The sequence below is a fragment of the Camellia sinensis genome, chromosome 5, assembly GCF_055761805.1.
Source record: "Camellia sinensis isolate YWXY chromosome 5, ASM5576180v1, whole genome shotgun sequence".
NCBI lineage: Eukaryota > Viridiplantae > Streptophyta > Magnoliopsida > Ericales > Theaceae > Camellia > Camellia sinensis.
In genome coordinates, this window is record NC_138965.1 from 82,098,365 (window position 1) to 82,110,576 (window position 12,212).

Genomic DNA, 12,212 nt, shown 5'->3' on the forward strand with positions numbered 1-12,212 from the left:
GCGTTCGTTTCATGCTAAGTGACCATCTCAACCTCAATATTCCATCTTGACCAGTGGAGGTGGAGTCATTAGATTTCAAGTTGAAGGTTACGATGTAATGAGGTTTCGGATGCATTTGGCGACTTGGATTTGATTGTTTTTGATTTGCTTTTTTATTTTTTTTATTGTTTACTGTAATAATCCTCCTTGTGGAGGTTATGCCCCTCCTTTGTGAGGTTTTTTTCTTTTTCTCTATGGAGGTTAGGATTCTTCCTTCTACGAAAGTTTATTATCTTGTTATGAGATCTTTTACTACTACTGTACGAGATTGATCTGATTTTTTATCGATTTTGCAATGCAAATGTTCTTCCCGATGTAAAAAAAATATATAAAAAAAATCTCTATACAAATTGGCAATTCAAATACAACATTAGAGAATCTCTATTAAAATCGAGAATTAAAAAAAAAAAATCCATTAGAGAAATATTTTAGTGAAAAAGGTGGAGAATAAGGATAGTCACCCAGTTAAGATGAATTTGAATCTTCAATTTCTCCTCCGAACAACCAAACACAACTACTGTGTCAATCTACCCAATGCCAAGCCGATTTGCAAAATTGAGTTGCTTCCACAAATTTAACATCCATACACATCTTTAGCAAATTTCCAAATGTTAAAAAGATATATATTTATCAAATATATATATATTTTATAAATTTGGAATAGATGGAAAAAGTTCACTCAGCTTTTGAAAATTTGGAGTTGAAATATTTGTGTTTTTTAATTTTTTTTTTTCCTTTTTCCTTTTTTGAGAAAACTTCTGTTTTCTAATTGACTTGGCTGAAATTTTGGATAAATAATATAAATTTTTATAAGATTAAACAAAAATACAAATTCAATGAGGCTCAAGTATCTTGGCATAAATATTAGCATTCGTGGGAGTAACAGGATGTTAAATACATGAATCAAATTTTTTTACACCCACTGATATGTTGCTAAATATATATATATATATATATATGGGTCAAATTTTTCTAAGAATATTTGATCCACACAAAAAGTGGTGCCCGAATCCGCTCGAATGAGTTGGCAGGCTTCAAACTCAAAAAGTGCCCACTTGCCCAAACCACTCAAATGCTCCTCTCTCTCTCTCTCTCATCTCTTCTTCTCAAATGCAAACCCTCTCTCCTCTCTTCCTTTTTTTCTCTTTTTCTCTCAACCAACTTCGTCTCTCACCCACCAGAGCAAGAATCACTGCGTCATCTTCATCATCATCAAGTCGAGAGGAGAGAGAGAGTGGTGAACAGTGATCCTCGTCATCGGTGGTGGACGGTGGTCTTCAGTGAGAGAGAGGTAGCGAGGTCAAGTGAGAGGTAGCAAGAGAGAGAGAGAGAGAGAGAGAGAGAGTGTGTGTGGTGGTCACAATCAGTGATCGACGACGTCGATGTGAGAGAGAAACCGATTCGAGTGAGAGGTAGTGTGGTCAAGTGAGCCAAAAGTGTGTTGATTTTATGATTGAGTAGTGCATGAAGCCCACACAGAAATTGGGGCAACTGGGGCTAACACAGCACACACACCCTCCACCTCATTCGGGCAAGTCAGGCTACATGTTATTTGGTGGATGTAGCAAAACTGTTTTTCTATACGCCCCCCTCCCCTCATGTAAGAACACGACTCCCACTACATGCAAGAGCAAAGTAAAGAGACGATTGTGAATGCATTTAGCAACACCCTGGCATAAGTCAGGCAAAAGTTCAAGGCAATGAAAGTGGAAATTAAATTTATATGAAAATATGGTTTTGCTTGGAGCACCCAGTTTGATGAACCTTTACAACCATGTCTCTGCTTTCCCAAATTTGGCAATGAAAGTAGAGAATGGAATTTAAGCAAAAATATCTTCAGCAATAAATGAGTTACCAGCAGCAGCAGCAGCAGCAGCAGCAGCATCCATACAAGTTTGTGAAGGAGATGATTTTAGCAGCTGCTCATAGTTTAACTGTCTAGAAGCCTCATATAAAGCAATGCCAACACTGACGGATAGATTGAGACACCTCACATAAGTTTCAACCATTGGAATTCGAATGGTACCACCACCAAATCCAAATGCTTCTTCGCCCTTGCAGTCAAGCACAACCTCTGGTGGTAAGCCGCTAGTTTCTGAGCCAAATACAAGCCAATCACCTCTTCTGTAGGAAAAGTCCTGCAATAATAGAAATTCAACTTAACAGTATTAACTAACTATGAATGAATCCAGGAGGACTACGAAATAATCTAAAAAGCAGACTGATGGAAGATGTGAGCATGTTTAAATGGCCTCCTAAAATTACACTACTCCCACCAATGCTGCAGACATTGAACAAGTATGGCTGTGACCCATCCATAAACAAAACACACAAACTATGCCACAGAAATGGTCTGCCATTTTGATCTCTTGATCTCTCTCTCAAACAAAACCCATTCCTCTTTTTCTGCTTCCTTGAGCATGAATTGATGCTTAAGTGATCAAAGCAGGGTCACAGAATCACAAAGATGCAACCAACTCAATCATCTAAAATGAGGTCTGGACAATCAATGAAGCTTATTTGTAAAGCATTGTCATTGGGTGATACAGGGTTCCAAAGTTCCATGTTAAGTCTCCAATATATGAGGCACCAAAGAATCCAATTTGCAAATATTCCAATGTTAGTTGGCATCAAACCCTTCCTAATGATCCAAAGGATCAACACAAAGCAAGTAGAAAAGCTTGAAAAAATTAACATTTTAGCAATCAGCAATCATCCCAGACCGTCAACTAATCACATTCACCCACCTCACCATAGCTACATAGGAATAAGATCTCTTTGTAATTGAGCAAACACCAACAATGTCACCGAAATTGAAAACAGTTCCGTATTTGTGTTGTTTTGAACAGTAACTCCTACAGCGGTACAATAGCTGAGTATGTTCTATATCTACTTAATACAAATTTTGTTCACACATTTGATGAAAGGGTGGCGATAATGTCACGCAGCACTTTTACACTTTTGCGCAAATTATACGCCATGTGATATTTACCCTTATCAGCAAAGTGGTTCACATTCTCTCTCTTATGATCTTATCTGATTCTCATTCACTCTCCTGCTTTTTTCCTTTTTCTGTTTTTCCCCAAGACTCTCCTCAACAGCCACTCGCTCTCAGCCCAATTATGTCGTTTGCATCTATTCTGTGTCTATCTTTTGCTCTTGCTCTAAACTGGTTGTTGGTCAAGTTCAAGAAGAAGAGACTGCCAAGAGGGAAGACTAACATCACCAGCTATGATGCACGGACACCTCTCCGGAGGTCACGTACGAGTGTCCGACATATGTCGGACATGCTGGAAAGAATCGGATACGCTGAGACACTTGGGACACGCTACTACGGACACATTGAGACACACTGAGGATTTTTTTCAAAAAAAAATTAAATTTTTTACTAAAATAACATGCCTAAAGTTAATAAATTTGATAAAATTAAATATTTGACATAAAATACATATTAAATATTTAAAAATATGACATAATAAATATATAAAATTATACTTTTTACACGTGTCCCCAACATATTGTCCTTTATTTTTTGAAAATTTACATGTTCGCATGTCCGTATCGTGTCTGTGTCTGTGTTTGTGTTTCTTAGATCACCAGAGAGCTTGTTGGACAACAAATTGAGGGTACAAAGTCAAGCAATAGCCAAATGAAGGAAGCCAGTCATGAAATTATTAGGAAAGGGATCCTAGTACTTGTGTTTACTTCATCGATTGGAGGTGTATTGGAAAGTTTGTGGCTTGATGTTCCCAAGAACCCCAGAACTTCTTGTTCTGAGGTCAAAATTGTCGAATGGAATATATTTGCATGGAAGCATAAAATGGGTGAAAACCATTATCGCCACCCTTGATGAAATTGAAGAAGGGGGGGGGGGGGGGGGGGGGGTGGAAATAAAAATAAAGAAAGACCTGAATGATATATATTCATATTCATATTCCAAATAGGGAAGGCCCGCATACCAAACTTCTCTAGTTTCGTATAAACAAAATATTACATTTTGCATGTGAGTCCTCTTGGAAGGGCTCTAAAGTTTACTGAACAAATGTCAAGAGGTAAAAATATCATCATTATTGGCATTGTATTTACAGTTTAATCAAAGTGAAAGCCAGAAATGTGAAGGTAAAAAGGACAGGCAACTTACTGAATGAATAGTTGTTCCTCTCTTAGTAAATGCCAACAGCCGTTTTTCCCCATCCTGTAGGGAACATAAAAATATATGCAGCAGGTGAGAGAGAGAGAGAGAGAGAGAGAGGTGGTCTTCAACTCCATTAAATAAGAAGAGTAACCTGTTTAACGAAATAATTCCGAAACTCTGCCCATGAATCATGCACTTTGACAACTACATATCTAATTTAGAACGTTAATTCTTGCAACAAGCAATTTTTGCATGTGTTACAGAAATAAGGACACAGTGACAACAAAAATTTGATAGAATTGGGTAAAAGCTCAAGAAAGAACTCATCAGTTTGAAGAACTCATCACATGATTTTGAAAAAGAACTCCAACAACCAATAATAAAGGGGTACAATGCCAACCATGATAGGCCAGCATACAAAGCAACACAATCTACCTCAACTCACTGTACAAAAGAATGGTGAAAATAGTAACATGAAAAAAAAAAAAAAAAAAACAGTATGAGTAACATAATTCTAAACTTCAGTCAGCTGTAGGCACATGACCAGCTGAGGTACATAATTCTCAACTTCACAGTCATTAGAATTATTAAAGTGGAAAACAAACAAAAAACAAAAAACAATTCTAGAGGATCTTTTTCTCATCATTATGAGGTACAAAATTAAAACATGACAGAAAGGAACAGCAATTGAGAAAGTTTCTGGGGAACAAAAAGGAAAAACCAATAGCTAAAAAACATTTTATGGATACGGCCAATAATCCAATCCAGCACGCTTTAGTTTTGCATCATCCACCTGAAACCCTAATGGCTGAACAAAAACAAATGCATAAACAGCAAATTTAGCAGCAGTTCTTAAGCAGATGAGTAAAAGCTAAAAGTATATATATCATCATTCTACTTAAAAGAACAAACACACAAGTAAAGTGCAGGCGACAGCAGGTATATCTACCCCAACTAGGTGTAGTCCAACAGCTGATGCTGCACAAGTTCTGGCAATGCATCCGGTGTTACCAGGAATCTGCCAAGGACAAGAGAATTCTCAGAGCCAGCCTTGGGATATTGTGGTTGTCTGCAACCCAAAAGAAAACATTGAAGCAGGTGATTTGGAGTCACCATGAATATCAGGCCACACCAAAATAAAAATACCCCATGCCTAAATATATTGCTTCAAGTGAGTGGGAAAACAAGCATATAAGGGAGGGCAGCAATAGAAACATCACATGCACGTCAATTTTTTAATTTTTTATTCTTTCTAAAATAAAAATAAGAAACAATGCAAGAGTCGAGTTAATTTGCAAAGTCAATCCATTAACTGTTCTCTCAAATTATTGTCATTATGGTAGGTAAGCAACAAAAAAATCATCCATGACAGCTGCCATCATTGTTATCTTCAGTTTTCGCCAAACTGATATAATAGTCAGACCTATGTTACCTGGAACGCAGAACGTTCTCGTACGTGGAACAAGAATGGAAACGTGGTACACCACATGCTCTAAAATGTGGTACGATAGGAGTAGTCTTATATAGATTACACTTTAATAATTTAAGGTACTTCTATAATAATTTTCTTTTAACAATTAAGCATCCAATAAAATGTAGCTGTTCTTTTCAAATTAATCATGTAGCAACACATTTTATATGAGCATTATGACTTATTTTTTACATTGTGTCCTGTTAAAACTTCACTCACTTTAGATTTTAATTCATTATATTTGATTTTTTTTCCTCCTAAGAAATCTGTAAGGAAATATATTAGAAAAAACTTTTGAAATTACTTTAGGCCCCATTTGTTTTGGGGTATAGAGGGAGGGATGAGATTAGGATAGAGGTGGGACCTATTTAATGTTCTGTTTATTTACAGATTTGGAGAAGGCATTCATAAGCCGGAGGGCTTAAGATGGGCCTTGCATATTGGGATTCACAATCTGCCCCAACACTTGGTACTGAAAATTAGTCCGTTGGTATTAGGGGAGTGATTTACTTGTTTACCCATCTTTGCCCTAGCTCATTCTTGGAAGCAGAAGCAGAAGCAGAAGCAAAAGCAGCAGGAGGAGGAGGAAAGAAAGGCAAAGAGAAGCTCTCTCTTCTTTAGATTTCACATGGTTAATAAACATGAACTATTACTAGTCCATTGGTTATCAAACAAACACAATTTTTCTTAATTCCTTCACTAGCAGTCCTCTCACCAACAGTCCCCTCCATTCTACCTCTAAAAATAAACGGGACCTAGGTTGCTAAATTTATTGTTTTGGAACGAAAATGTACCATGTTTCGGAATGCGTGTTCCAAAACGTAATTCATTAGGGTATTATCGTTTTCTAGTAACACTGAGTCAAACTATTACATGAAAAAGATTCAAATGAATAACAAAAGTCTTGCTGATTGAGTCATGAATCCTTCATTACAGCTATGATACACTTGAATTTAAAATAACAATAATAATAATTGCAGACCACAAACCACATCCAATCCAATCAGAAAAAGTCATTCTTTACTTGACTTTTGGGACATGCGCACACAACCCAAGACTTAAATATTAAGCAAACAGCTAAAAAAACAGAATTTCTTCATGCTCAATTTATCTTGGCATGCAAGTCATTCTAACAGCATGGCCACTCCGAAAAATTGCTGGATATATTCAGATGATTGTATTAGGTTGTCTTCTCAGCACGAATATAATGGTTATAAAAAAATCTGTCACATAATTGAAATCCAACACACACACACACATACACACAAACAAAAAAAAACTGGTGTCAAATATATGGCACAAAAAATAGGCACAATTAAATCATCCTGAAGTTCAATTAAATGTTTATTACCAAATGGGTTCACTAGCCAGTAATCTGAGACTCAGTCTCAGATCAAATCAGGCAGTTTATGATCATGCTCAACTGTACAGAGTTTTTTGTAGAAACCAAATCAAGAGTAAACACCGAAAGGGAAGAAATAGCTCTACTTGTGACTTCTGCATACATTCAAGAAATTTGTTAAGTCAGGCAAAATCATGATTATAAATCAAAGAAAAATAGGTTCTGTGACTAGAAGAATTAGATTTTTATCTCCTGATTATAGTAAAAAGATACTCTGAGGAGTTAACTTAAAGGACAGGATCCTTCATTGAAGCCATGATGCATCTTGACAGTTCTTCCTTCTACGACATTGCATCTTATTCAATTTCATGATAGTTTTATGTACACTATCTTGACTAGTCATGCCCCTAAGTGCTATCCGAGACATTGTTTTGATGCTTCAAAAGGATTCCAATCACAGATTGATGAAATAATTGCTTATTAGGCACTCTGATTTGGATCGTGGGGTAAAAAAAGAAAAGAAATGATAATAACCTCTCGTCTAGGTAAAAATAGAAAAGAAATGATTGAATTTTCTCACTATCATGTTTGGATGGGTAAGAAAGCAAAACATGTAAGGGAGAGATATAAGCGAACTTACATTTATTTCTTTGTATTTTAAGGGGTAATCTTGGTATTATAAATATTTTATAATCAATCAACAAGAAGGCTATAAATGCACTCCAAAACTTTGGTTGGGCACCCCATTTTTCAATTTTTTAAATACAATTTAGGTCAAGTTTGGCTATCCTAAATAAGTACACACTTTTTATCTTTTTATCTTTTTTCCATCACATCATCTCTCTACTTTTCTGCACATCTTTTCATAAAAAGATAAAAAGTACGCTTATTTAGGTCATCCCAAACAACCCCTTAGACACTCAAGTAAATGAAATACAATTTTAAATACAATTTTGCTACCTCCTACCAACCACTTAACCACCCAACTCAGGCCATCCCCTTTCAAGCTCTGGCCACCCCCTTTGCACCCCATCCTGCCACGTCCCAACCCTTCTTCACCCTTCAGCGCCACCACTAGACCCTCCCCACCCACCAACACCCACCCAACATTCACCGTCGCGTCGCTACTATCATCAACAACCCCCTTCCTTTGCAACTCCCCCATTTTTCTTCTTCTTCTTCTTCCCGTCGCCACCGCCACCATCACCATCACCGCCGGCTCCTCCTTTTTCTTCTTTGCCACCTCTTCCGGTCACGAACCCCCCTTCCCAACCTCTTCTCCTTATTCTCTTCCTCCTAAAACCAAAGAAGAAGAGATCTGAAAACCTAGTTTCAGATCTAGGGCTTTAGGAAGAGGATGAGAAGAAGAAGAAGAAGAAGAAGAAGAAGAGAAAATTGAGGGTTTTTAGATCTAGGTTTCAGGAAGAGGATGAGAAGGAAGAGGAGGAGGGGGAGGAGAAGGAGGAGAAAATTGGGGTGGGGTGGGGTGGGGTGGGGTGGGGTGGGGTGGGGGCAGACAACGAATAAGGTAGGGAAGGGGGCGACGAATAGCTAACAAGGGGTGGTGGTTATTTGAAGAAGGCGGCGGCAATAGAGGAGACTAGGGCAGCAACAGTGATTGTAGCAAAAGGGTGTGAAGAAAAAGTGGAATTAATTAAAGTGTTTGGGGGTGTTCCAAAAAAAAAAAAAAAAAAAAAGTCAAATGTCAAAATTAGGGTTAAGGTGTCTAAAGAAATTAGGTGCCCAACCAAACTTTTGGTGTGCATTTAGAGCCACCCCCATTAGCTTGTTCCTCCCCACTTTTGGTGAGAAATGAAATGGATAAAATAAGAAAGTTATCTTTCTCACTATTTCTCACATAATTTATAAACGAAACATGGGAAAAAGTTTCTTTTCTCGTCATTTTTTATCATTTCTCGCCAAATCCCCCATCCAAACGGAGATGCATGCATGTATGCATGATGGCCATATGCAAAAGCATAAAGAACAACAGAATCAGCATTTTCAAAATAATGCAGCATCAAAACTACTAGATTCAACTAATAGAAATTCTGAAAATGAAACCCTTCTCCATTTGGTTGTTGACAAAGAATAAGAACCCAAAAATAACAATAATAATAGAATAACAATTAAAAGAAAATAATGTATTTGAATCCCATAAATTTAAATCGGTGTAACAGTAAACTATTGTATCAATAAGAGAACTTTCGCTTAGCTAAGTATAAAGCAACTAATAACATAGTCCGAACAAGGTATGCATTGATCAAAATGTGATGTGAGTTTCAAAATTTTCATCTACTTTCCCCTTTTTCCCAATTTTCTCAAAAACCAAACCAAGTAAAACAGAAAATATAGCAACCATCTAGCACATGAGAGACAACTTACTACAACTCTTCAAAGGAACAAAAATAAAGGAAAATTTCATAATACACATGTACCGGATGCCTAGTCATTTCCTTTGTGGCATTTGGTTATGACCTATTGTAGTATTGATTATGACTTATTGTGGATGTTATTTTGGTTATGACCTCTTCAGACCAAATTTGACAGCCCAATAGAAGGTGGTTGTGTGGCAGGGCTGTGAGGGAAAGTGGAGCGTTTTATTAAACTCCTTGTGACAGTTCAACTATCCCTAGGTTTTAGGGATAGAGAGCAATCATGAGGGATCACCTCCTAAGACTGACGTGATCCCTAGAAAATAAGGGGGTAGGCCTATTAACAAAGAAGCACGGACACGGACACGGACACGGACGCAGACGCGTGACATGACATAGCTGCAACACGGACACATAGACACGCCAATTTTTAAAAAATACAGGACACAACATTTGGGGAATACGCAAAAAATATATAATTTTATATATTTATTATACGTTGTATACATGAATATATCATTCAAAAATAATTAAAAAATATAATATGACACTAATTTTTATAAATTTAGATGGTTTTTGTTTTATTATTACAGCATAAGTTATTTTATTCGAATTTATAATTAGTTTCACATGTGTCTAATCCATAGGCACATGTGTTTAAGTGATAGCTACATGTGTCCTCCAAGTGTCCCAAGAGTGTCCAGGTCTTTAAAAAAAATTAAAAAATGGGACACGTTTTGAAGAGTGTTGGACACGTGTCAGGAAAGTGTCCAAAGAGTGTCGGTGTCCAACACGGACACAACACGTCACGACAAGAATACATCATCCGCTTAGAAGTGTCTGTACTTCTTAGCCTATCAACATGCATATATCTACATATTATATACTATATATATACATTTTAATTGAAGCTGCAAGAGGCTGTCTGGGCTGAAGGAGGTTCCATTACTCCTCATCCAACAGTCATATTTCAAATCTCCTCAACGATGCCTATATTTATGGGATGCTCTTGGACTGAATCCAGGACCCATGCCCTCCGTCCAACGATCAAGATCAGGAGGAGGTTACAACAAGCCCCTATTCCTAAGGAGCACTCTTAACATGAAGCATAAGAGAAGGGGTCAAGTGGGACACATGGCTACTCAGGAGGCAGCATAGTAGCCCACTAACATAAATGGTTGGGCCATAGCCAGAGGTTGTTCCTGATTTCCAGGATGTAGTTCATGATTTGAAGGAGGTTTCATCCATTATAAAAGCCATTTGTGAAGTCAAGCTCATGGCATCCAGACCAACACATCAAACAATTACACTCAAGCAGACATCCGTGTCAACCTAGCTTTGGTCTCTAGCTTTAGTTCGTCATAAAAGGCATCAGTGACAGCTTAGTTTTAGGGCATCAGTGCCATCTTTGGCATCAGTGTCAACTTAGTTTGTTTTCGGCCATCAGTGACATTTTCTTCTTGTTTTAATTGTGCTTACAACCAGTTGTAACTCAATTTCATTTTATTCAAACTTGTTCTTGTCATTTTGTATGTTCAATCCATTTGAGTATATAAAATTTAACATTTTCTTGCTTGTTGCTTCCTTCTACTAGTTTTACTTCCTAACTACCAACCCTTAGGAGATTTGAAGTCCTCTTCACTGATGCAAACAAAGAACCAGAAGGTTTTTGTCCCCTCGGGCCTTGCACAATCTTTTGGTTAGAAGTCAGATTCAATCTCATGTAGGCAAGACTTTGCCTTGGCATGGCCGCATCCCAAACCTTCTGCGTTAGCCATTTTTTGTGCAAACATGACCCTCAAGTGGTGTTTGGTTATGACTCACGATTTATTGTGGTTATAATTGTAGTTATAACCGAAGAGATCTTTGATTATGCCTCAAAAGTATTTGGTTATGATAACATAAAATGATTTGATTATGCTTGCATATTATACACCCTCGTAGCATTTTCAAAAAAAAAAAAAAGCATAATGAAAATTTCCAAGAACAGTCTATTGATGAATCAAGTAGTACCTGAGGAGAAACTAATACCACTTGAAGAAGCTTGTTGGGTGAGGCTTCGCCGAGTGCCTCACCGACCCCATTAGGCAGACAAACGCCGCCTCTTTCAGCTGCAAAATCAAAAATAGATGCAATACATTAAGACGCAACATACATAGAGAGAGGGTATATATATATAAAGAGAGAGTGAGAGAGAGAGAGAGAGAGAATACATACAGAGAGAGCAGAGAGGAGAGAAGGGTGAAGAAGGGGAGTAGAGAGAGAAGTTGAATTTGTTGATGAGTTGGGGAAAGTGAAGTTGGCGGAAGAGGGAAAATCTGGTGCGAAAATGAAGGGGAGTGGTGGTGGCTATAACATTTAGGGTTTTTAGACCACTTGATGACTCCATTCATCAATTCTCTATCTCCACCTCCGGCTCTACCTCGCTCTACGCAACACGCCTACTGTTTGTTTTCAGCCCCTTCTTAGGAGGTTTTTCTCATATTAAGCCTAATTTGTAGATTAATTCTCGAATTAGACCTAGTTTGGATGGAATTTTTAAATTAGACTAAAGTATTATTATAAATCGTGTTTTTACGGTTTGAAACTCAAAATGTGATGAATAGTAAAAATACTATTACAAATTATGCTTTTAATTAAGAAAGCGTGGTTCCAAAACACGCTTTTAACATAATTTTTTTTTCTAAAGAAAACGCTATTTGAAATAGCTCTTTCGCTGTGCATTATCTTTTGTGAAGAAAACGTTATTTGGAATAGCGCTTTCACTGTGCATTATTTTTTCTTCAGAAAATGCTATTTGGAATCACGTTTTCACTGTTGAGGAGCAACAGTGTGGATTGAAACCACGCT

At 37.3% G+C, this 12,212-nt stretch overlaps 1 protein-coding gene across 2 annotated transcripts; it reads right to left on the reverse strand.

Moving 5' to 3' along the window:
* Positions 1-1,730: 1,730 nt before the first annotated feature.
* On the reverse strand, positions 1,731-11,839 carry AGL26 (tRNA (cytidine(34)-2'-O)-methyltransferase). Of its 2 annotated transcripts, none has more exons than XM_028257431.2 (7): positions 11,580-11,839; positions 11,376-11,473; positions 5,124-5,192; positions 4,924-4,982; positions 4,326-4,386; positions 4,181-4,234; positions 1,731-2,177 (listed from the first exon to the last, which is right to left on the reverse strand). In XM_028257431.2, exons 1-7 carry the CDS (start codon positions 11,749-11,751, stop codon positions 1,860-1,862), a joined length of 831 nt encoding a protein of 276 aa, XP_028113232.2. In that variant the 5' UTR covers positions 11,752-11,839; the 3' UTR covers positions 1,731-1,859. The 2 variants fall into 2 exon arrangements, with proteins under 2 accessions (XP_028113232.2, XP_028113231.2); XM_028257430.2 differs by having other exon boundaries at positions 5,091-5,192; positions 11,580-11,836.
* Positions 11,840-12,212: the final 373 nt, after the last annotated feature.